We start from the raw sequence: 25309 nt of genomic DNA, 5'->3' as shown, positions 1-25309 counted from the left end.
GGTTCTTTTTTAGTGTTCTCTTATTTTTCTTGCTGCTTGTATCCTGTCTTTTTCATACTTTTAGTAACATTAAAAAACGTGCACGTTTAAAGATTACGTTTATGTGTTTTTTTCTTTAACTAAATTGCGCTAATCACTCGGATCATGTACTCTTCCTCTCACGCTTCATAAGAAACAGAGAACGTTCATCAATGACTCAAGCCTGTGATAAAAGTCATTAACTTGAATCGGATTCAAGCTCAGAAGAATACATCACAGCTCTTCATCGTGATTAGGGAGACGTATCACTTTCAAATCACATTTCCTAGTCAGTCACTATAGAAATGATCCCTGAAAGTATAGTCTTAACTTTTCACTTCCTCAGACAGTCAATCACTTCAACTAACACACAGATCCTGAAGACGGTAGATGTTTCTCTTCACATAGAGCACTTTCACACGTAAATACTTCAAACATAGATGCTGTTCTGAAGTAACAAAATGACCTGATAAACCCCTGCTGTATTATTCTCCAAATGATATAATACAAAGCAGAAAAGCCGAGAAACACGACTTTTAACTTAATGATCACTCTAATCATGTACTTGTGGCAGGAGAGGTGACTTCTCTTCTTGTTAAGCTTTAGCCAATCAGAAGACGCATTGGGGGGTATAAAAACTGAAAGCGTCTGCGTCATCGTTGGTGTATCGTGACGTCATGAACGCGCTTTTGTTATTGTGCTGGAAATCGCTGCTGGACGCGAGAGACGGTATGACACTGTGCTGTGTCTTCTCCTTTTTAATTTAAAGCAATCAGATGCTTTCTGAATGCTTGTTTTAGTTTATTTTAGGGGGCTTGCATGTTCAGGCGACGGATTCGATTTAATCTCGCGCTAGAAAAGCCTGCTGTCTGTCCTTAAGTGTAAGTATGTATGCACCCTTTGCCGATATCTCTAAAATGTTATAACATTTTTGCCAAACTAAACTTTTATTAATTTGGTTTATTAAAGGGAGCGCAAAGGCTGAATGTTACGCATACCTGGGTGCGCCTCCTTCTATGTTCTCCGCGTTCTACATAAGGGTTCTACACCAGTGTTCTGAGCGTTCTATAGAAGTGTTCCGCATGGGAGTGCATCCCCTTCCAGCCGACATTCTGCCTTAGTGCATGCTTTGCTATCTGCAGATTGAGTATGATCTTCACATTTAACGCCCTCGATAAAGAAACGTGAATTGGCACATTGGCTTTAAAAAGTGAACTCATTCTGTTTGTGTGAAATTTTTATTAACTAGTAGTTAAGACCAGGGGCGTTTCTCTAATGACTAGTAGTGAAACATCAGGGGCTAATTAGGGAGAGGGGGTAAGCAAGAATAACACGTTTTGTAAGAGCATTTTTATGCAATATTGTTTATAATAAGCACAAAATAACACAAATAGTATGCAACTTTATAAAATTTCATTCAGTCTACATCTCAGTTTACTCTTTTCTGACTCCTCCCATCATTTCAGAGTCTTTGCTACTAAAACTACTAAGTTCGTTAATTTCATTACATTTTCTCTCACACAGGTATGCCATGCAATATTATCTTTTTTTTTTTTACAGCTTGTGTGTGAAGCAGTGCCGTGTACGTCCTTTATTATTATTTTACAATAATCTATATTATACTTGCACCTCTTATTTCATTCCTCATTTATGCCGGCACTATGTATAATTCTGTTTCTTCTTTTTTTTTTTTTTACAGCCTCTCTTCTCTTATTGTTCTCTCGTCTCTCATTCTCTCATCTGTCTTGCTGCTTGTATCTTGTCTACTTCATTCTCTTGGAGACTTTTCTATCCTATTTCTTTGAGGGTGAAATCATCAGAGAGTATCTCCGAGACTGGACTTGAGCAAAACGGTCAAGTACCATACTAGTATTTCTAGTGCTGAGAATTCCTTTTTCTATCGACAGAACAGCCGAATGATGGAGTCTGTTCTGGTCCATTGTTCACCTAAGCCATGTCAAACATGTTTTAACATAAATACTGCATTAGGTGAATAATAGAAAGTCATGATGTTCAGACTGTAACGTCTTAGTGCTTTAACAGTTTATATTTTATTTAGATCTATCTTTAGGCTTATTTCATTTAAGGCTTTTGTACATATTGGGTATGGAATAATAATCAAAGGTCCTATATGTCAGGGGTTTTCAGAATCAGAGACAGTGGTCCTCCTTTTTGACACAACCTACATTTGTTAGCCGACTTTTATCAACTGTGTTAACATTAAATATTAAAAGTTAAACTTTTTATCTAAATAATAAAATTGTTGTGTTTCCTGACAGTTTTTTTTTATTGCTGTCGCGCGCAAGGGCTGTAAGGTATTTCAGTCACGTGGTAAATATTTATTATTATATATTTTATTTAGGTCTGTATTTAGGCTTATTTAACTTAAGGCTTTTGTATATACTGGGTATGGAATAATATTGAAAAGAATCTTTGTGTCAGATACTTTCAAATCGACAAACGTTGAATCTTGTTTTCCTAACATACACATGTTTGTTGATTTCAATGAAATCCGTTAACATTAAAACATTTTCATAACAGAGATTACCCACTTCTTTAATCTTTTTTTCCAACTAAATTGCACTAATCACTCTGATCATGTACTCTTCCTCTCATGCTTCATAAGAAACAGAGAACGTTCATCAATGACTCAAGCCTGTGATAAAAATCATTAGCTCAAATCCGATTCACGCTCAGAAGAATACATCACAGCTCTTCATCGTGATTAGGGAGACGTATCGCTTTCAAATCACATTTCCTAGTCAGTCACTATAGAAATGATCCCTGAAAGTATAGTCTTAACCTTTTTCCTTTTCGGACAGTCGATCACTTCAAATAAAACACAGATCCTGAAGACGGTATATATTTATATTCTACACAAAACACACGAAAATGACCAGCTATTAACACTCACTAACCTTAAAATAAGAATGACTGCGCTTGATGTCGAATTAAAGCACAAAAACTACTTTTTATTGAAATAAATTAAAAATCCCATCATGCTTTGCGTGATTCATGAGTCGAACGTCGTCTTTCATTGGTGCAGCCAGACTCACGTGGCACCGCCCCTTTAAAAAAAGACGTTTTAACGTGAGATGTGCTGCTGATGGCATCGCGCAAGCGGAGACATTATTCGTTTCAAAACAGTTCATATGTACAGTAAAGATACGGAATTATTTTCTTCTTGAAAAAGATTTAAAATACTCTGGAGATAAGAGAAGGGAATTGAATAGGAAGTGCGTCTGTTAAATAAGACCGCCGGAAACTAGTGGTCTATTTTGTGTTCCGGTTTGCAGAAGAGTTAGAAATTAGCGGTCAGATTTCATTCTGAATTTTTATGAATGGCATTAGGAACAGTTTTTATAAATCAACCTCGTTGGACCTTGAGAAGGAGACATTTCTCATTGCTATTGTATCAGATAATAACAACAATAATAATAATAATAATAATAATAATAATAATAATAATAATAATAATAATATAGGTTCCTCAATATAAATTTTCCTCAATTGAAAAATAAAACACTTTTCACTGCACCAATACTTCAGAAAATCAAGTACGAAGAAAATATTGCAGGTTCATTTTCATTATTCAGTCATCTTCAAGTTATTTGTTAATTATGATAAACGAGTGCTGAAGAATTCACAAACACTGGACATACTCTAAAAACAAAAAGGTAGATTGAGTTTATTTTAGATCACTACCATTAACTAGTTATTTATGAACTATAGGAAGTATAAATTTAACGACAAATTAACAGATCTGAGATGTCTGTGAAAAGTCTGCATTATACATATGATGACTGCAGAAAATACATGTCTGGTGTGCAACCTGTTTACCTTAATTGTAAGCTAGATAATTAAGCAGATAACAGAGAGTAGATGCTGACCTATATCCACAGATCCTCTGGTCTTGGGAAACTGGTCTGTCTCTCTTTATCTCTTCCATGTTTATTATCATGATTATCGTGTCTGAAGACTGAATAATTTTTATTTGACTCAGAATCAGATCATTAGATCAGATTGAACCTTTTTTTGCCATTGTGTAAAGAACACCCAGAAAAGAAACGCAGTAGTGCACAGTGGTATACTTACAATAAATTACTAAAGATATACAGCTATAGGGGTGATATATACAGAGGAAGTGGAAGATTTCGATGTAGTTATTATAAATAAGATATATATGGTCTATATTTTCTGAACATTGTACAGTAGTAAAGATGTCTATCTATCTATCTATCTATCTATCTATCTATCTATCTATCTATCTATCTATCTTGAGCACATATGTTAACAGTATATACATATTCTAATGTATGCTCGATTAAAAATATATATGGATATACAGAGTAGGGATGAAATATACAGTTTTGCAAAGATGCGTAGTGGACACAGTGTGTTAAAAAGTAAGTAAATACACAGATACTGCAATGTGATCAGCTGTTCAGTGTGGAAACAGCTGTAGGGAAGAAGCTATTCCTCAGTGCGAGAAAAAAAAATCAACATACTGATATGGAAAATATATTTACCATGAAATAATTATAAACAGTTACAAAATAAATCCTAAAACTTAAATAATCATTAAAAAATAGATTCCATCCTGGAGAGTAGTTTTAATTGTGAACTAACAGGATCTTAATTGAGTAATTGGCCAAGTTAATTCTATCAGCTACAATAACTTAAAAGACAGGAATATAAAAACTGAATGAATACATGCTTAGTGCCAACAGTAGTGTTCACAGAACAGCAGTGTTAATATCTTAATCTGGTCAGTGCTGTAACACTTGGTCAGTTCTGAGCGTTATTTAATGTTTTGAATTCACATTAAAACAGCCAGATTGGTGCAGAATCATTTTCCAGTTCTCTCTCGAAGGCCTGTGAGATTTCTGTCTGAACCATCATCCTGAGGGTGGTGTGCTGGTGTACAGATCATTCATTGGTCATTATGATAAATCTGCCTCCGTTTCTGAAGACACAGCATATCCTTTTCCTGTGGGAACTCCAGCGCTGAGGGCTTTGCTCCAGCTTCCAGTGTCACAATAAGACAGCAGGATTTCAAATACTGTAAAAACAACAGATTTCTTTCATATAAAGACATTCATCAGCATAGCAAATACTTTGACAAGTCAAGTCAAGCCAAGAAGCTTTAATTGTCATTTCCACCATATACAGCTGATGCTATATAGAAACAACGTTTCTCCAGGACCCTGGTGTCACATAAAACACCACAGTGCTAAGGACTAAAAGTAAGTTGTCCTAGCCACATAAAGTGCATGGTGTGCAACCTAGTGCAAACACTGCAAGACAAAAAGGACAGTGCAAACAGACAATACAAAACACTACAGGACAGATATACAGAATGTATACTAGTCGGTGCTATTTTGTGTATTCTGTATATCATGTTATTCAGTACAATGTGCAAAAATATGAGAAATGTAAACAAACGACAATCATAAGGAATGACATCGTACGCCTGGCTTCAGTTCTCACAGCTGTTCCAGTTCAGATTGAGTGTTCCAACACACCGCTTACACCAGGAGTGTTTTCATTGTAAGGATAATGATTTAATAAGTAAACATGTTCCAGGCTGCTGAAACAAGTGTCATATAGGTCAATGACAATCACTCATCATTGATACTTATCATACTACATAGACACTTCAATGATTTCACATTTCAAAGCAAGATTAATTTTTACAGGTTTTTTTCTTTTACGTACTGTAGAAGATAAAAGATGTTGAATAAGGGTGTTAATAAGCTGTTAGCAAGGCTATTGTGAGCCTCCATGTAATGTAGTGTATAACCAGAGGTGCACAAACATTTTAAATAGTGTGCAACGTGTATGCAATCTGCTGAGAATTAATTGTTGCAATGAAACATATATAACCCGTGAGTCTGTAAAATCTATATTTACATAAAACTCTCAGATAAACAGAAACACATTAACCCCACCTTATTAACTTGTTCACAGGACTACAAAGCAACACAAAAGTTAAGAGAGTCTATTTTTAATTTTTGTTTTTAGTTATGGCCTAATGCGTCTTTTTAAACAAATAAAATGCACCCATCTGATTCGTAGCAAGATAAGTCTCGACTTGATGTCATAACGAGAAAAAACTCGCCTTATTGAGTTTGGCAGCATCAGGAGAGAGAGAGAGAGAAGTGAGCCCACCTTGGTTGATAGCTAGGATTTTTGAGTGAAAATTCTTGGGGTTTGGTCTTTTCACCATGTACTCATCAATAGGCAACCTTGCCATCTGCACCCCGAGCTCTTTTGCTCTAGTGTAGGTCCGTTTCTGTTAAGACATCCAACACTCAGTAACCAAAACCAAAACATATTACAGTGAAAGAGTAAGAATTCTGTAGAAAGAATAATACTGAAATGCCCTGTAAATGTACCATCGTGTGTCACTGTTTGAAAAAAGTTAATCTGCACACATCTACAGGTTTTCCCAGTAAAACCCTCCCCAACTGTCTGCTCTTGTGTGACTAAGGTCTTCAAGATGGATGATTACAAAAGACAACTGATGGCAATATGATGATTAACAGTGATTAAAACATGATTCATGAAGATCAGTGTAGCCCTTAGGCAAGATATCTACCATAAAAGTAGCAGCTGAGGATCTAGGTGAAAAACCTCGCAAAGTTCTTTCATCTGTTATGTCTCTAGCTTTATAAATCATCACATATGAAACAGATACACCTTCCTCTGAGCTGTACGTTTACACTGTGATTCAGCTCAAAGCAATTGATTAGATATGCCTTAACGGTTTGAATAAATCAGAGCTGACATTACTAAATAAAGTGTGAGTACTGAATACCAACATGGCACAGACCTTTTGAATGCTCTCATCCACAAGGCCTCCAAGAATATAGACCTTGTCTCCATTTACTTCCTCTAAAGCTGAAACAAATGTCATATAACTGCTTTCATGTTTGTTGTGTCAGGCAAAGATATCGGCAGCAAATCAGTAATTTAATGAAATGAACTGAAATTCCTAAGAAATATCACAAACCTTCACTCGCGTCTGGAGTTAAATAAATGATGTCCTCAGAAGGAAACAGATCTATCCAACTCTCCTCAGTGACATCAATCTGCTCGATGCAAAGCGTCAATTAGTCAAACTTTATGATTTCAGCTATCAGGCAACTGTCACAAATTAATACATCACCCACATAAATAATACATATACATAATCTGTGGCTTGTTAGAAACTGTTATCAGTAATGCAATGGCCAGCATCATGATTAACAATCTATATATCCTGTATTCTGTCCAGCTCTTCTTCTAAAGCCGTCAATTCAGTACTGACCAAGTAGTTCAAGAAGCCTTCATTCATTCTGATGCACTCTTTATAAAGCAGACTGTCTTCTTTCATGTCTGTGAGGTAGAGGTGAAACGGATGTGTGGCTTTCTTATTGGACCCATAGAGACGTCTGATTTGACTGGAGAGACGACTGATTTCCTAGGAGCAAAAAAAAAAGAAGACTTCAATAAAAAGTGTCTGTAATGATTACATCCAATTTTATCTTCTATATAATTCACTCACATAAATAACCCTAAATATATATATATATATATATATATATATATATATATATATATATATATATATATATATATATATATATATATATATATATATATATATATACACACACACACATACATCTATTTAAACTACCATGTTAGTAAATATTCAATTATTTACTATTGTCTGAGTTTAAAATGAAACATAATAAAATATAGATGTCCTTTAATAGGACTTGTCAAATAAGCAATGCATCTGAGTGTTTCTCGCACAGATCTAGCCTCCATCCGGGTTATGGGTATGTTCTCTAGTACTGATCAACTTTAACAAGCTCTACAAGACGAATTTATAATGCAACAAGAAAACAATCCATTTACGTTAAAGATCTGAGGCGAAACCTCTGGACTGATGGCCATGTGTATATGGAGAAGACACTCTATCACTGTGATTTAAACAAGCCTGCTTTTCCTATGAAAATGAATCATAATTACAAGCAAAATCCTCTGGTAATGTTACCTAACAGGCATGAGTCCGAAAATCTTATCCTGTCCAAACAGTATTTAAGAAATCGCTAACAATAACAACTGATGTTAGTATACGCTTATATATTTCCTGTTACGTAGCATTTATTCAGACTTAACACATAGTCTCTCACTTTGTGTGACATGCAGTCACTCATGCTGAGATCCACGCACAGTCTTGGTCCAGTGGCTCTTGCCTCCTCCAGACGCTCTCTTGTGATAGCCTTGATCACACGTTTACTGAGGTGAGGCACAACATCTTCTAGAAAACCAGAGCAAAAATATCATAAAAAATATATTCGGCATTTGTGAGAAGAAATTACATCACAGTATTGCAGTATAGGAATGAAAAGAAAATGTGAAGCAAAAGAGACACATTGTCTGTATGTAGTAAGCAAATTTTTCCCATTAACTAAACATTACATATCAACACCCTACAAAACTATTTCAGTGAAGGAATAGTACATCTATTAAATCAATATTAATTGAAGCTAATTAATTAATGATGCTCAGCTATTCATTAGGAAAGCCACCTTTATCTTGCTGGTTCTGTTTTCTTCTCTGTTTTTCCTCTTTCCTCTTGCTCTTTTTCGCCTCCAGTCTTTTCTCCCAGTTCCGCTGCTTTCGCATCACATTTTTCTGTGGAATCAACATACAAAAGACGCAAAGAACTCATACACAGCTTCAAATCAGGCATGAACATTTAACACATCTGAGCATTTTAAACTAAGTAATAATCTTGGTTATTCACTCATTACAACATGACAATGTGTGCTTTTTTTTAAACAGGACAATCATAGTTTTTCCACAGTCTGTGAATGACAGAAGAAACTGGTACCATATTGTCTAACTGCAATTTCACTATTATTGCAGCAACAGCTCCGTATGTGAATGTAATCATGGTTTAGGACAGAAAGCAAAACCAGAAATAACGTCTTGATGCTGCACAAATTATATCTATAATGCATGATAATAGATGTGACAAGCAAATAAATGTGATCTGAAAAAAATAAAAATAATAATAATAATAGACATGTCACTGGAGCTTATGTCTTTATGTATGGCCACTTGGACTACCACCTACCCATCCACATACCCAATGACAAACAGCTGTCTGAAAAGTGGGTGGATATACAGCTCTGAAGAAAAAAAAAAAATAGACCACTGCCCAATCTCCAGATTTGAACCCTATTGAAAACCTCTGGAATGTCTTCAAGAGGAAGATGGATGGTCACAAGCCATCAAGCAAAGCTGAGCTGTTTGCTTTTTTGCAGAAAGAGTGGTATAAAGTTCCCCAACAACAATGTGAAAGACTGGTGGAGATCATAAAGCCAAAACACATGCAAATCGGTGTTATTTCACCAAATACTGATTTCTTAATGTTATTTAGCCAAAGCATCAACACAATTAGTTTACAAATTATTTGCAATTTGTTTTATTTGAGTTATTAAAGCTCTGCAAATACTGCATGATCATGATGTGTTGTCATTTCCTTTAAATATACACTGTAAATAACAAGTTATATTTTGAATTTAGGAGAAATATTGTCAGCAGTTCACAAAAAATGAAACAAAACTGCTAATCTCACCAATACATGCACCTGTAAGAAAAAAACATAAAATACTGATCAATTTTGCAGTGGTCTCTTATTATTTTTTTCCAGGGCTGTAACCCTGCACCTACACACTGAAGAAGTATTCTAAACATGAATTAAAAGAGCAATTAAAAAAAAAAAAACCTTGATGAGTGAGGGATTTCAGCTTACAGAGCATAATGTCTCCTCTCTGTTTGATGCACCAGAGCTCTGATCCACATCAATGCTGAGAAACTCCATCACGCCAGACACAGACTCATCATTTAGGTGCCGCTCTTCAAAGCTCGACTTCTGTTTCTCATCTATTTCCACATTTTCATACATTTCCAATGTGCATCTTTTCTTAGAAAAACAGAATCACAGAAAGTTATTCGAAACTGTCATCTCTCTCTCTCTCGTTCCATACAGATCAGTAAACTACATACAACTATCAACCCAACAGCTTAATAAGTATAAACACTATAAAAACAACTGAAAAAAGTCTTTAAAAAAACATCAAAATTACCAATGAACACAACTCAGCTCAAATAACAAGCTGCGTATTCTTCTCTTCACGCACGTGAGTCCACTCTGTGTCATCTAGCTTTGTCGCGCGTTGATGACGTAACGGTGTGGCATTATAAACTGACTGCTTTCCGCATGGAAAGTCCGTATTCATTGGGGCGTACTTTCGCTTAATTATTATTATTATTATTATTAATAATAATAATATTAATAATAATAGAGGCTACTTGAAGAGCTAAAAGAACATGAAGAACAAAGAAGGTGCATCAGGTGTGTTTTGATTTTTTTAAATGTAAACTTTATCATTACGTTATACCGTAATCAAGCTATAGTGGCTTAAATGTTAACCAAAGTTCCCGTATTTTAATAACTGGCTAAGCTATCAAACATACAACAGATGAAAATAACTGAACTCAGTTAGAAAGACAAGTAAACAATCAATTTCAACAATTTTTTTTTACCGTAAACTCCAAATGCTGCCTCTACTGATTTCACCATGTTTTCTTCCTGACACGCTGCCAACTCGAAAAAAGATTCGAAAAAAGATTTTCAACTCGAAAAGAATCCCCAGTTTTCTACCTTTTAATAAGACTTTGTGGATTGATTTTTGTCATTTATTGGTATTATTAATAATTGCATTGTTATTGCAATCTATTTACCCTGCTAAAGAACAGGGAAATATATCCTATAAGTCATTTTTAATGAACAAAAGTTTTAAAGATGGACCACAAAGTTCATTTCAACTCAGTGCTACTTTATCTATCTTTCTTTCTTTCTTTCTTTCTTTCTTTCTTTCTTTCTTTCTTTCTTTCTTTCTTTCTTTCTTTCTTATCTGGAGCCTATGTGGAAACAGGTATCATTATTCAGAAGAGCTGACATTCTTCCCATAGTGATGCCCCTTAAGGCCTTTAAATACACTGAGTACAAATGACAACTTACACTATATAGCCAAAAGTTTTGGGACACCTCAGGGGTTGGGCTCGGCCCCTTAGTTCCAGTGAAAGGAACTCTTAATGCTTCAGCTTCATACCAAGATATTTTGGACAATTTCATGCTCCCAATTTTGTGAGAACAGTTTGGGGATGACCCCTTCCTGTTCCAACATGACTGCACACCAGTGCACAAAACAAGGTCCATAAAGACATGGATGAGTGAATTTGGTGTGGAGGAACTTCACAGAGCAACCTGACAGCACATCTTTGGGATAAATTAAAGTGGAGAATGGTCAAAAACAGAACTTTTTGTTCAACATCAGTGCCTGACCTCACAAATGCACTTCTAGAGGAATGGTCAAAAATTCCCATAAACACACTCCTAAACATTGTGGAAAGCCTTCCCAGAAGAGTTGAGGATAGCTGCAAAGGACGGGCTAACTCCATATTACATTCATGTACATGTAAAGACAGACGTCCTGGTTTTGTCCTAGCTCACAGTCTCCTCTTTAATTCATCCCAAAGGTGTTCTATCAGGTTGAGGTCAGGACTCTGTGAGGTCAGTTCCTCCACACCAAACTCAGACATATCTTTATGGACCTTGCTTTGTGCACTGGTGTACAGTCATGTTGGAACAGGAAGGGGTCATCCCCAAACTGTTCCCAAAAGTTGGGGGCATGAAATTGTCCAAAATGTCTTGGTATGCTGAAGCATTAAGAATTCCTTTCACCTGGAACTAAAGGGCTGAGCCCAACCCCTGAAAAACAACACCTGAATTTAATGATTTGGAGGAGTGTCCCAAAACTTTTGGCAACATAGTGTGACATGATTCTTTCTTCCCAGAGCAACTAAGGCCTTTAAATACAGCAAGTATGCACATAAATAACAACTTATGTGTACGGAAATGCCTTGACTATTTGATATGACTTCACTCATTATTTTTTATTTATTTATTTAGTTAGTTAGTTAGTTAGTTAGTTAGTTAGTTAGTTAGTTAGTTAGTTATATATTTATATATTTATATTATATTATTGTATATTTATATTCCTTATAAATAAACAGTTTTTTAGAACTCAGTGAAAGAACCACACAAAGAACAGAGGACCAAATGTTTTTCTTTCGGTCTTTTCTCCTTTAACCGTTTTTTTTTTTTAAATTATTATTATTATTTCAGTGATCTGAAAGCAACAACATAAAAAGATAACAGCAACTGATGAAAGCAAAAATAATCAGTGCCAACATTTTTTATTTGAAGGCACGCCTGTGAGTTTCAATGTCAAGAGTTATAAATCTTGCGCAGCTTCCTGTCCAATATCTGTTACAATGAAATAACAAGTGTAATAGAGTAGTCATTCCTCACTGCAAACTGTTGACCTGAACGGTTCCTAAGAAGCAAAATCCATTTCCCACTTTTTATGCGCAGCATTGCGTAAACTCATCCTGTTTTGTCTTTATGCATTGCCAGGACTTTTCCAGTTTTCCTTTTTCATATGTACCTTATCTGAGCATTTTTATCATTTCTTTAGCATATCAGGATGGTGGTTGATAGTTCAGAAGTTAAGGTTCTGTGCTGGTGCACAAAATCACGTCCTAATAGCCCAGAGCTAATTTTGGGTCTCTAGAACAAGATCCTTAATTCTCAATCATAATATCCAGTAGTATCTCCTTGTGCAGTTCCAAACCCTGCTCACAATGAGGTGAGTTGTTTGGGCAGTGGTACCTCAGTGGTTAAGACTGAGTTCAAGATCTGAACCACTTGTCCTACCCAGGGTAGACAGAGCACTGTTTAGGTGATCATGCAACCATATTAATGGTTCTTATTATTTTTGCTTTCCATGTAACCAATAAGCAGCCACATTTCTGATTTGATTGTATTTATTGTTATGCACAATTTTACAAAGATAATGTGAAATGAGGATTCAAAAGAGAACAACTGAATACTGACAATAAAGTCATTTGACAATTCACATTTTAGTTAAGAACTTTCTTACAGCAGGTCACTGATTAGTAAAGGATACAGACTGGAATATTTTTTCCATATTTGACTATGCTCTGTACATAATGAATAGATTAATCAGCTGTATCAATCAACAATCAGTTGTTCGTCAGATCAGTTTAAAACTAACCTAAGTGATTTGTCTGGAGGTAGATGTGTGGTGTGGTGGTGTGAAGGTATTACAGGAACGCATACTAATTATGAGTTCACTATTTGATGAGCAGCATGACATGAATATACTTTTTTTTTTTTTTAAATGTACCACCACTCCATTATCTCATTAATCAATTTCTCACATGTTCCTTGCCTCGTAAGTGCTTTGCAAGGAATAGACAATGACTTTTTTAAAGATAACATTTTATAAAACGGCAAATTTCAAATACCACATTTAGTTAAGTTGACGAAATCATAGCCTAGTAGTAACAGATCAGAGACTGTAGATTCTCAGAGATTGATCTGAATATGTGCATGAATTAATTATGTACATATATCATTTTTATATAGAGAGATAGATATGATCTCCCCTCTTGATGAGCTTCTTCATTTTTTTTTGATGTCCTTTATTCTCTCTTTTTCATGCTCTCTTTCTTCTCAATGAAGCGGATAAGTTTCTTAACCCACATAGTTTGAGGATTCAGGCAAATTCTTTCACCACTCATCAAGCCAGCACTAAGAAGGAAAAAAAATGTAGAGGTTAACATTAACACAATATTGTTTTTATATGAGATTTAAAATGACTGCTACTCTAATGCAAAGTCACTGAAACTGTGGGGCACAGCCCCGTAGTGGACCGCCAAGAAATTGCAGGAGAGCTGAGAGTAAGATGGAAAAATGCAGAAAAAAATATAACAAAGAAGAGGGTGTTTCAGCCTTTCAATTTGGTACACATTTCGCATATGAGCTCTGTACGTTAACATCAATCTCAACAACAAGAAAGTATCAGTTCTGGATCAATTATTTATGTTAAGTATGAACTTCTGAACTTGTTCAGTAAGACAGTATTACTTGTTGTAGTATTACTTTGCTAAAAGTGCAGGACCAGAAAATATGATTGAAAATGGGTCCTCCACAGGCTTTTTAAGGTCTTGCTGTATGATTAAGGGTTCGTAGCTTCTGAAATTTGTTATACTTGGAACCCTTTGTTGCAAGTTTGTACAAAACTCTGTACGGTTTCACCCAGAGTGACATTCTGGGAGAAAATGTGCCTTAATTTAGTCATTTTCTTTACCTCAGATGGTGATCTTAATAAAAATATAAGAAAACAAAAGTTAATCATGAACACTACAAAATTGTCTTGGCCTAGCACTTTTCTTGCATCTCAAAATTTTGACTGTAAATTTGCATTCTCTACACTTACATAACCTCGGTATTCTTGCAGTGGGAGCCTCTAGGAAAGATTTCCACACTGCGCAGGTTATTCTGTGGAATCACCCTGGACTCCAGCTTCGTGCACATGCAGTGGCTGTTGTAGCCTTTTCCAAGTGGTTGTATAGCTGCAGAAATACAAATATTTAAAACAATTTACTAAAGGCAATCCATGTTTAGTGAAGTACTATGAAAGCAGAAGAGCTGAAGTAAACACTATATTTGCTGACATATGAGTCAATCAGTGAGACTTCCTGAAATATGAAATGTGATGTTTCCAGCAATGAAACTTATTACAAAGGCGTTATTAGCGTAGGTGTAAAAGACAGTGGTGTTTATATAAAACTTACTGGATTCAGGCACGGTTTCAAAATGTCACAGTGATTGGGAAATGTTTTTTTAATGTTGAGTTGAACAAAAAAGCAGATGTGAGCATAATATTGAGTAACAGTTGTGTTGAGTCAGAATTCAGAGTTAGTTCAGAGGACATCCTGTTTCCTCGCATTCCAAAGACAATGCTTATACATTTTTAAGAGACATCGAAATAAATGTGTAGAATGAATAAACTCATAGTCATGTATTTAATTCATAATTGTAGTTTTGAATAATTATTTTAAGTGGGTTGGGGTGTATTCTGTTAAATCAGAAAGATAGTGGGTAAAAAGAATAATTTTTTAAAATCATAATAACATTATTGCACCATTATTGCACCATTAGTCTAGTGTTCAGGCTATACCATTATTGTCTATGTGCTAAAAAAAAAAAGAAATGCCACTTACTTACCACTAGTGAGGAAAAGGCTGGCTGCCATCAAAGTCAAAAGGAGAAAGAATCTCATGGTGAAGTCTAGAGTTGGCTTCAGTTCAAAAACACTTTAATCAAAAAATGTCTGTTCCTCAATACACTGAGTTAAATCTTATATTAACAGCAATCATGTGATTATTACAGCGGTGATTTTGGTATACTTCCCTTTGCATGTGCGTGTAGCTCGCGTGTAAACAGGTCTGTGGTTTCACTTTAGACATTCACATGTTCATCAGCTGCAGGCCTCATGCCTGTACATCCCGTGCTGTGTGTCTCTGCGTGCAAAAAGTCCCACAGCATTTCTGCCACACATACAACACTCATGATCAGTGGTGGAAATGTGTCACAATATCCCCCTGTACAAGAACTACATTTGAACCCTACTAACTGTCACTGCAAATGAATTATTTGCATGTTAATACTCTCACACTTTTAATATTTCATAGTCAGTAACCTGGTAGCCAGCGGTACTGGTTATGGCCAGCAGAACTGTATACATCTGCATAAAAACCTCTCACCATAATTGAACCGCAGAAAATAATCATAGGGACATAAATAATGGAAATTTTGCATCTGTTGCAATTTTGACTCGGGGAACTATGGCCATGAGTCAAAAACAGCAAAGCTTGTAAGGTCATATACTTACTAACTATTTATCTAATCATGGGAGCAACACCCTGTCTAATTTTTTCTCTCTTTTTTTCTCTTTGTTTTTGGGCTCCATGTTTATATTTAAAAATAAACAGGAATTTGGGTACTTTTGGTTGTAAACTGGGGGTTGGCTCACCATAATAGAAATGCAGAAAAAAATCATAGGGACAGAAATAATGGGAATTTTGCAACTGTTGTTAATTTGGCTCTACTGTCTAGTTCAGAGTGCTATGGCCGTGAGTCAAAAACAGCAAAGCCTGTTAGGACATATACTTTCTAACTATTTATCTAATAATGGGAGCAATACCCTGTCTGATACTCTCTCTCTTTTTTCTCTTCGTTTTTTTGGGCTCCATAATTATTTATAATGAACAGGAATTTGGATACTTTTGATGGTAAACTGGGGGTTGGTGCACTGATGGGAACAAATAATGTCAAATTAAGTAATTTATTTAGATAGTAACCTCTAAATCATTTGATTTGATTCTATATTAAGGTATCCAATGTTGTTGTCGTTTGGATAATTCCTGTGTGGGGTTGCCACATTGAATCATTCACCCAGCATATTTTGATTTTGCTACAGATTTTAGCCAGATGCCCTTCCTAATGTAACCTTCCAATTTAATCCGGGCTTGGGACCACCACCGCTGAGGGTTAACCCCTCGGTGGCTGGGTTGGTTCCCAGCCCGGTTCTTACCAGTCCGATTGGGCAATCGTTTGGTAGAGGCCTATATTTAAATAATTATTCGTTCTGTTAAAAAACAGTTATATTTTGTTGTTATTATTGACCCAAGTAAATAAAAAATGCAAAGAAAAATTTTTCCATTGCTTTTTTCTTGTTGCAGACATTAAAGGGTTAATAAGATATCCTATAATATCCAATAATAAGAATTATTCTCATACTGGGAATACTATGGATTATTTTTTTTATTTTAAAACTTAATTTAAAATGTAATAAGTAATTTAATAAGCAGTACCCATGAGGTACACTAAATAGTCTTCACTGTCCTCTTCGAAAAAGTGAAAGAAGGTAGACTTGGTAGGGCCGTTATCTATCAAGTTTAGACTGCGCTGTGATGATATCAGTCAAATCAGTTACGACATTTGAGACCAAATATCTCATGTTCCAAGGAATATTCCAAATGTTCCAAGTGTTTACTCAGACACTGCTGATGGGAATATTCAACTTTTATTTGGAGGTCTGTTTTTTTTTTTTCTTTTTTGTTTGTTTGTTTTTCCCAAGAAATGAAATCCACAGTGTGATAGTCATGATAGTCATAAATGTGCCCACAACTGATCCTGACAGATGTGACGTGTCGTAAAACTTGAGTCTTCTACCTTGCTATGATATGACCATCACATGACCATCACAGCCATATGTGCTTGTTGATCATGTGTTGTTAATATTTTCAAGAATCCTTATTAGTCTCCCTTCTCTAAAAGTGGTGAGTCATGTGAGTCATTCATTAAGAGCTTGTTGCTTTTATAGATAGATAGATAGATAGATAGATAGATAGATAGATAGATAGATAGATAGATAGATAGAGGCAATAATATTAGGTTACCCAGATCACGCTGCATGGGTCTGTTAGTTTAACCAATACAGATAAAGATCATATGCCATTAGCCATGGAATCGGGTGCTAGTTTATGATTCCATATATAATGTAGTTCATTCACTATTCATGGTTGAAGGTCCTTGAATGTATACTTTATGATCAAAAGTATGTGGACTCCTGATCATCTCACCCATATGTGCTCCCAGAACTGTTGCCAAAAAAAGTGCTGTATGCTGTATCTTTATGACTTATCATGATTAGAACTAAGGGGATCATGCCGGTTCCAGCATGTAAGTTTCACAACAACATGGTTTGCTGATGCTGTTGTGGAAGACCTCAGTTGACCTGCACAGAGCCATGATCTCAACCTCACTGAACCCCACATGAACTGCACCAATGCTACTGAGTCAAGCCTAATTGTCCAACATCTGTGCTTGATCACACTGAGGCTCTTGTAGCTGATTGAGCAGAAATGCCACAGCCACACTCCTAAATCTACATGCCTAGCTTTCACAGAAAAGTGAAGGATGTTATAACAGCACAAGGGGACCAGCTCTGTATTAATGTCCGTGGTTTTGGAATTTTTTGTTCATTAGGTGTTAGGTGTCCATGTGATTCTTCACTAAGAGCATATTAAATACATTTTTTTTGGTGTAAATTGAGCTTTAGACTGCTATTCACATTTTGTAAATGTGTGCAAAGTGTAGAGTAAGTTTTAAGATATATTAGATAGCTTAATTCATTTGTTTACCACTGAATGGTATTTAGAGATGTTCTTGTATTGTGTACACAGATGTATGTCCCAGATATTAAGAGAAATCACTGTGAAACTGTAACAAAACACAGACAATATGAAATTTTTTTTTCCCAAAACTTTATTAACAAATATTAGTGAAATGCTCATATAACTTTTCATAAGAAAAAACAAAAACATAGACTATTTATAAAAATACCAGCACTGCTAAAATAATTACTCTATGATGAAATAAGAAATACTGAGATGTCGAGACTTCTTGCTTTTCTTTTCCTTCAGTGATCTTCTTTGCAGTAGCATTCTATGATGCCATTTTCCTTCTGGAAGGAGAAGAAAGATGTTAATATTGATATTAGTTAATAATTGACAATTTAGAACAGTTTATTGTAACGACACGCTACATTTATAACAACCAAACCAGATTAATAACAGTCCTGTCAGTCTACACCAATACCACATGCTATTACAAGTACTAATGAGTAATAGTGAAACGTCCTTGTGTGTAGAGGTGAGAGTAATCAGACAGCAAATCTTGTAAATGTGAAACTTACTTTTTGAGTACATTCTGAACCCACTCAGCTTTAGGGTTGATGCACAACTTTACTACTTTCCGGAGATTCACTGTAGCACTGCAAGTAAAAGACATGGTATAAACCTCAGTAAGTCTAGGCATAAATCATCATTGTGACCTGTTACAAATAGATATATTTAATAAGCAAATAAGGTTTAGCAATAACGAATGGAAATTAGTGAATTAAATTCTCAGGACAGCGAGAAAGCCACTGATTAGTATAATCATGTTACTACTTGCTTGGTATAAATTTGCTGCGAATCAGCTATGGATTGTTGTTTTATATCTGACCAGAAATAAATCAGAACATAATGCTTACATTATTTCTGTATTTTTGCAGTGAGGCCCAGGCGGAAATGTCTCAATATTTATAATTCTGTGATAAGGGATTTCCTTTGACACTGTTTCTGTGCACCGGCATCGGGGCTGGGGGATTAAAAGTCCTGTTGGATAAAAGAGGAAGAAAGATGTGATCAATGGAAAGTCAGAGGCATATTTCTAAAGTGCACAATTATCTTGTTAAACATGTATATAGCCTTGTTTTTTGAAATGGTTAAAATTCCTTGAGAAAAACTCATTTATATTGCACTCATAAGCAGACAGTGATGAGTAACTTCCTATATGTAAGTTATCACTTTAGAGTAAAATAACCACATAGCCATCTCTATACGGAAAAGTGGACTTACCTTCTGTCACTGACAAGAGAGCACAGGCGAAAAGAGTGATGACTAGAGCTGAGGGGTTCATGATTTTTTTTTTTTTTTTAGTTAAAATAAAATAAAAATAAATAAATAAATTCAGGAGACCACTCTTGTCAAGAGCATCAGGATTTCTCAGAGAAGAGACTGAGCCTTGGACCTTTTTAAAGTTCTTCCACCTCCAGTGAAAGTGCAGGATTGCATAATCCTACGCAAGGAATTCCGTGCTCTTCCAGTGAAATGATTCTCTACAGGAAATTGTACGTCATGCAACTCTACTCTGTGGAAGCGCTTTGTATTCCCTGCAGAAAAAAGACAGATTTTTTTTTGCTTTAAATAGACTGTTTAATTTTTACCAGTAACCAGATATTAAAGTCAATTGCTATTAATCATGTTACTGCATGATTAGTTCATATACAAAACAGCTGCCAGAATGAATTTTGAAAATTTACTGATAAATGAAAAGAGGTCAAAAGGTCCCAAAATGAGAAGGAAGTGGCATTTGCCACACTATGGGTGTTGGCCCATACTACTAGAGAAGTTCTGTTTAGACATATATATGTGGCTGTGAGTTTTTGCATTTATCAGCAAGTTATAAATAAAGTGCTGAAGTGCTAATGTATCTGGCTTGTCTAAAGGATTGCTGGGAGAGGTTATGAAAGACCTCAGACAAGGTACAATATGTATCAAAGAAAACAATGTATACTGCTGGTATGCAGCAGAATCTTAAATAATTCAAGTCACATATTTCTTTAAGGAAGTGTAAACACAGAAATACTTGAAACACTTTAGTTTCAATATATATACAGCTACACAACTGGGTGGGCCTTAAAGATAACTTTTAGACAACTGATTATTGTGCATTATCGTATTCTGGGGAACTTAAGTTTGGTCTCCTTTCACTAAATATGGAGGGATGGATTGTTGTTAGTAATGTCATAGTGGTGCCTCATATTATTAACTGGTTGATGCCTTTCATAGTGTTTCAGGGTAAACTTTCTTTTTATATCCCTCTCCTGATGGATACCTTTCAACAATGATCCTGTGCATTCTTTGTAAGCTCTTTGAAGAACATGGCTTCAACAGTCTGATAAAAAAATTTAGGAGAATCCTACAGAAACAACTTGTCTGTATTTGGAAGTATCAGAAGGAAGGGAAGAAAACTCTGGCTTCTTGTCAAGTTATGACATAGCCAAATTCTCTGGACGTCCCATACTAGACACATACTTCAGAGTTAATCTGGAAATGCTTTGAGGTGGGTGGATGCACGCGAAATTTAAAATGCTGGTTAAAACTTTGTTTTTATTTGTGTGGGAAACAGAGGGATAAAAGCATGTATACATAATGGTTTCCAAATGCACTAGTCATTTCAGTGGAACCAAAAGATAATGCTTTCAACTTTGGCAGCTCAATATAAAATAGGAGAAGAAGTCTCCCAGTATCTTCCCAATGCAATGTTTTTGATTAAATCACAATGTTGTTAATCAGCACATAACTAAGCTCAGGATTCTAATCTTAATAATTCACTTTAAAAATTAATTGAAGAAATTATATTGCAGAGGAAAACTTTAGTTTATCTAAAATATCTTTTTTTGTCATGAGGTACAAAAAAGATCCTTCAATAATTCAAAAATATTAAAAGGGCAAAGATTTTATTCTTGTTCTAAAGTGATGGTATATAGTCTGTATTTACACTGTATTTACATAAAAGGGTATTTATGATAGTATGACAAGACAGATTTCACTTATAAGAATCCTGATTATTAATTTTAAAGGTCTATAAAAAGAGTTTATTTTTGTTTTGTTTTGTTTAGCTCTGGCATATCTTTTTGGAATCCTGAAGTAGTAAAATCCACATTAAACAGTTCAAATAGATGAGCCCGGCCTACTATTAATCCCAAAATTCACTATCAGCAAAGATGTTAGTAACAGCAGGCTCTATATCTTAACAAATACTTTTATATCCAGATTTACACATACCTGTACAACTTGGTGTATTCTTAATGATTGGGTCTTTTGTTAAATCTGCTTTTAGGTTTATGTTCCATACAGTTACAGTTTGTTTTCAACTGCCTAATCTTTTATATGTAAAGCACTTCTTCTTCTTCTTCTTCTTCTTCTTCTTCTTATTATTATTATTACTCACAGTCAAATCAAAGTTTATTAAACCTTGCCAAAAGCATCATATTAATATAATGTGGTATTTCTGGGTTGGCCTGCCAATCATAAAACCACAAATATGCTGGGTTTCTGCATGTCATCTGCTTACACCATTGAAACTGTCATTAAGATCCTGTGATGAGCAGGGAGGCAGAACCATCTTCTCACTTTGTCCCTGCTTGTAATGACAAATATAAGCTGAGTGTTTAAGATTAGCTGAGTAATTAATATCCACAGTGAAGTATGTTCCAAGGCCATATAATGTTCCTTTGTGCCATAAAGATAGCACAAAGAACAAACAAACTAGCTCAATCAGGTCAGATTAAAAAAGGTTAAAGTTACTGTGACATATGGAAGCACATATGCTGGATGCAGTCTCATGGTATAGGACCCTTTTACCAGCTCCAACTACTCCATTCTTATCCTGCAGCATTTTCTTATGAATTTGTTTTTACTACTGCATTCTGATAAGTTCAGTCATTTACATACAGTCCATTTACCACACCATGATGACTGTTTTAGTGACTGTTCTATTATAAGAACCACAAAATTATTTATGATGATGCTCTTTATTCTCCCCACAAACCTGCTTCAGCTGAAGAATGTAATTTGGCAGGAAATAGCCCGAATTCCAGTGGACATGTTGGAATGTGTAGAGGGAAACGTCAGAAATCGGTTGCATCAGTGCATAGAGAACAGTTGCAACTGCAGTCATTAATCCTATTGCTGTATGCCTTCAGGAGACACAGCTACCATCAGATAGCATTTTTTCTTTTAAAAATTGTATTGCTTTTAATACTTTTGACCCCAGTAACAAGCGAGCTTCTGGTGGAACAACCACATCTTAATAAGAAATGATATGATTCATAGTCATATCAGTCTTAACAGCAATCTACAGATAACAGCAGTATGACTGACACTGCAGAAAACCATTACAATCTGTTCTCTTTACATTCCTCCGGATTTAAATTTAACACCTATGGACCTAGACCATCTTGTTGCTCAGCTCCCATCTCCCTTTATCTTAATGGGAGATTTAACTGCCTTTAGGGTAGTACTCATAACAATGTAAAAGGAAAGAAGATTGAAGATTTTATTGATAACCATACCCTATGTCTTTTAAATGATGAATCAAATATCTATCTACATCCAGGACATGGAACATACTCCACTATTGACATAATTTGTCAGCCTGAACTTTTTTTAGACTTATGATGGAAAGTGCATATTGCTGTGATTTATGTGGAAGTGACCATTTCCCAATTATTGTAACCATCAAAGGAAGAGAAGAAGAAGTAAAAGTACAAAGATGGCAAATAAAAAAATCAAACTGGTATCATTTGCTGGATTCTCAGACGCTGATGCCCAGATGCCATGTAGAGCTTTACAGAATTTATTTTCATAACTGTAGCGAAGACAACAGTTCCAAGAACATCTCTAAATAAAACATCTAATCGAATCCCATGGTTTGACTTTTCTTTAGACACCCATCAACAGCAAACCTTATCAAACTTAAGATGAGGAGAGCACAAGCAAGAAAAACCATAAACGAAGTTAAAAAGGAAAGCTGGAGAAGATTCATCTCCGACATGTCAGTAAATACCTCATCAAGTAAAATATTGAATCTGCTACGATAAATGGAAGGAGAAAACAATGGACCACAAATACAGCACATCAAACTGAATGATTCGGTCTTGACATCAAAACAAGAAAGCTTCAGTCATTAATGAACCAAAGTTGTTTATGCCCCCATTCGTTAAAGAGACCAAATTTCTTGGTGTCACCTTTGACAGCAAACTGTCTTTTATTCTACACATTAAGCTGCTTAAAAAGAAATGTTTCAAAACCATGAATATTTTAAAGGTTCTATCCAGCTCTGATAAATATATATAGAACTTGAAGCTTGATTATGGGAGCATAATTTATGGTTCAGCCAGGAAATAGTGTATTGAGTTTCACAGCAAAAACAGTGGCTTAGGAAATTTCCTGCATAGGATTTGTTGTGCTTATTCATAATTTAAGGGCTTTAAAGTTGCTGGTTCCTAAGAAGTGTGTTCTTTCAACCAAAATCAATCACCCTTCAGGAAGACTTGTTGTTGTTAATAAGGTCTATAGGGGTGCTGACTTGTAGGATCCCAGCACACACAAACTACCTCCTGTCCGTTTTTAAGGCAACAATAGCATAATTGAATTTAAGGCAGAGCTAAATTCCATAAAAATGATTCTGCCATAGGAGCCTGTAGTGTCCAAATGATTTAGGGCATGGCGTAGATTTAGAAATCTACACCATTGAGCATTGGGTCACATGTGCATTCAGGCCAGAATTGAATAACATTGAACAGCTGAATCGATTATCTCATAACAACAGCACGTCTTGATTTGAGATATATTAAATGGCACGCAAACAGTCAGTACTTGTAGTCGGAATGTTGGATGTGGGAGACATGGACAGTCATGGAGATCTATGCTTAAGCATACAACTGACATGCTCTACCTGCCTGAGCTGTGTGACTGTCAAAACTCCTTTCCCTGGTCATTGCAATCTCATAAGAAAGCCAAACAATCAAGATCTTTTGGCCTGCTGTCTTGGCTGACTTGTTGATGCATGCATGATTTAAAGTACTTCTTATGAATGAGTTTAGCGCTATCCTGGCCCAATGTATCTCTATCAGTAGCCTGAACATCTTGTGTGATTTTCACCAAAACTCTTCAAAATCATACAAGTATGTGGAGAATGGTTTACTGACCTGGACTGCAGCTGCTGCAAACTCCCAGCTCACTCCCCTATTTTGTTACTAATAATGTCATGACACCACCCTGTTGAACATATAAGGTCAATTTCATTTCAAGAACACTTCAAATGAACAATAGTTCAGATTCAACTCAGCAAATCCTCCTTCCTGCTCATCAACCTGGCTCGTAATGTCCATTTCCATTTCCCCCCTCAATCTAGCACAATCTTGTGATCACACAGACTTATCTCTATCACACGTGATAACACTCTCGCACTGCACTATTACAACTATGAACACTTTTTCTAGACTCACAAGGTTTTTCATATTTATTATATACTGTTTGCACATGTATACTGTACTGTGATGTAAATACTGATCTAAATATGGTAAAATATTTAAAATTTATAAAATGTATAAAATTTTAATCTATCTAAAATATCTATCTATCTCTATGTTTGTCAGACACCTTAACATCCCAGGAAAATTAGAAAAAAATAGTTATATATAGTACAAAACCTCGAACCTCAAAGAACTATAAAAACAATGTACAGTACATGATCAACTAGACAATGTACAAGTACATGATCAACTAGACACCCAGAAATGTGGATGTAAATAAACTATTCAAATGAAACGGGATTAAGTCTTTAATTTCACATCAAGCTTCGGCTCTTCAGCTACTCCTGAACTGCAGCACTGCAACAATGACGCCACCTTGTAACAGTGTCAGACTAAAGTACACAATCAAGATGAGCTTATTTTTTCTTTCTTTCTTCTTTAAGCATTGGCAGAGGTTCAGAACTGTCAAAATTTGTGCCAACTGGTTCCACTATAACATGTTCATGTCTGTTGGAAAAGCCTGAGGTACACAAGTAAGTCTCAGTGTTCATTCATATGACGTGACTTTATGACGTGAC

The 25309-nt window shown here is 35.5% G+C and overlaps 3 protein-coding genes and 2 non-coding genes across 10 annotated transcripts; all 5 read right to left on the bottom strand.

The window, feature by feature from the left end:
- Window positions 1-132: 132 nt before the first annotated feature.
- LOC131357034 (small nucleolar RNA U3) lies at window positions 133-346 on the bottom strand. Its single transcript, XR_009205225.1, has one exon. It is a non-coding gene; the product is annotated as a small nucleolar RNA U3 (small nucleolar RNA).
- Window positions 347-2604: 2258 nt separating this feature from the next.
- On the bottom strand, window positions 2605-2818 carry LOC131357025 (small nucleolar RNA U3). The gene has a single exon (XR_009205216.1). It is a non-coding gene; the product is annotated as a small nucleolar RNA U3 (small nucleolar RNA).
- Window positions 2819-3738: 920 nt separating this feature from the next.
- trmt10b (tRNA methyltransferase 10B) lies at window positions 3739-10314 on the bottom strand. Of its 6 annotated transcripts, none has more exons than XM_058395080.1 (9): window positions 10170-10314; window positions 9836-10006; window positions 8604-8709; window positions 8205-8329; window positions 7331-7483; window positions 7034-7112; window positions 6854-6921; window positions 6140-6313; window positions 3746-5080 (listed from the first exon to the last, which is right to left on the bottom strand). In XM_058395080.1, the coding sequence occupies exons 2-9, from the start codon at window positions 9986-9988 to the stop codon at window positions 4952-4954; spliced, it is 987 nt and encodes a 328-aa protein (XP_058251063.1). In that variant the 5' UTR covers window positions 9989-10006; window positions 10170-10314; the 3' UTR covers window positions 3746-4951. The 6 variants fall into 6 exon arrangements, with proteins under 6 accessions (XP_058251067.1, XP_058251063.1, XP_058251061.1 ...); XM_058395078.1 differs by having other exon boundaries at window positions 3751-5080; window positions 8205-8332; window positions 10170-10312; XM_058395079.1 differs by having other exon boundaries at window positions 3751-5080; window positions 8205-8332; window positions 9836-10001; window positions 10170-10304.
- Window positions 10315-12655: 2341 nt separating this feature from the next.
- On the bottom strand, window positions 12656-15588 carry cxcl19 (chemokine (C-X-C motif) ligand 19). Its single transcript, XM_058395085.1, has 3 exons — window positions 15245-15588; window positions 14454-14589; window positions 12656-13765 (listed from the first exon to the last, which is right to left on the bottom strand). Exons 1-3 carry the CDS (start codon window positions 15297-15299, stop codon window positions 13657-13659), a joined length of 300 nt encoding a protein of 99 aa, XP_058251068.1. The 5' UTR covers window positions 15300-15588; the 3' UTR covers window positions 12656-13656.
- A 2741-nt stretch (window positions 15589-18329) lies between these two features.
- LOC131356185 (interleukin-8-like) lies at window positions 18330-19670 on the bottom strand. Its single transcript, XM_058395086.1, has 4 exons — window positions 19486-19670; window positions 19119-19242; window positions 18780-18857; window positions 18330-18548 (listed from the first exon to the last, which is right to left on the bottom strand). The coding sequence occupies exons 1-4, from the start codon at window positions 19544-19546 to the stop codon at window positions 18530-18532; spliced, it is 282 nt and encodes a 93-aa protein (XP_058251069.1). The 5' UTR covers window positions 19547-19670; the 3' UTR covers window positions 18330-18529.
- Between the last annotated feature and the right edge of the window lie 5639 nt (window positions 19671-25309).

This window comes from Hemibagrus wyckioides, linkage group LG07, assembly GCF_019097595.1.
Source record: "Hemibagrus wyckioides isolate EC202008001 linkage group LG07, SWU_Hwy_1.0, whole genome shotgun sequence".
Lineage (NCBI taxonomy): Eukaryota > Metazoa > Chordata > Actinopteri > Siluriformes > Bagridae > Hemibagrus > Hemibagrus wyckioides.
This window is presented reverse-complemented; position numbering and strand designations above follow the sequence as displayed.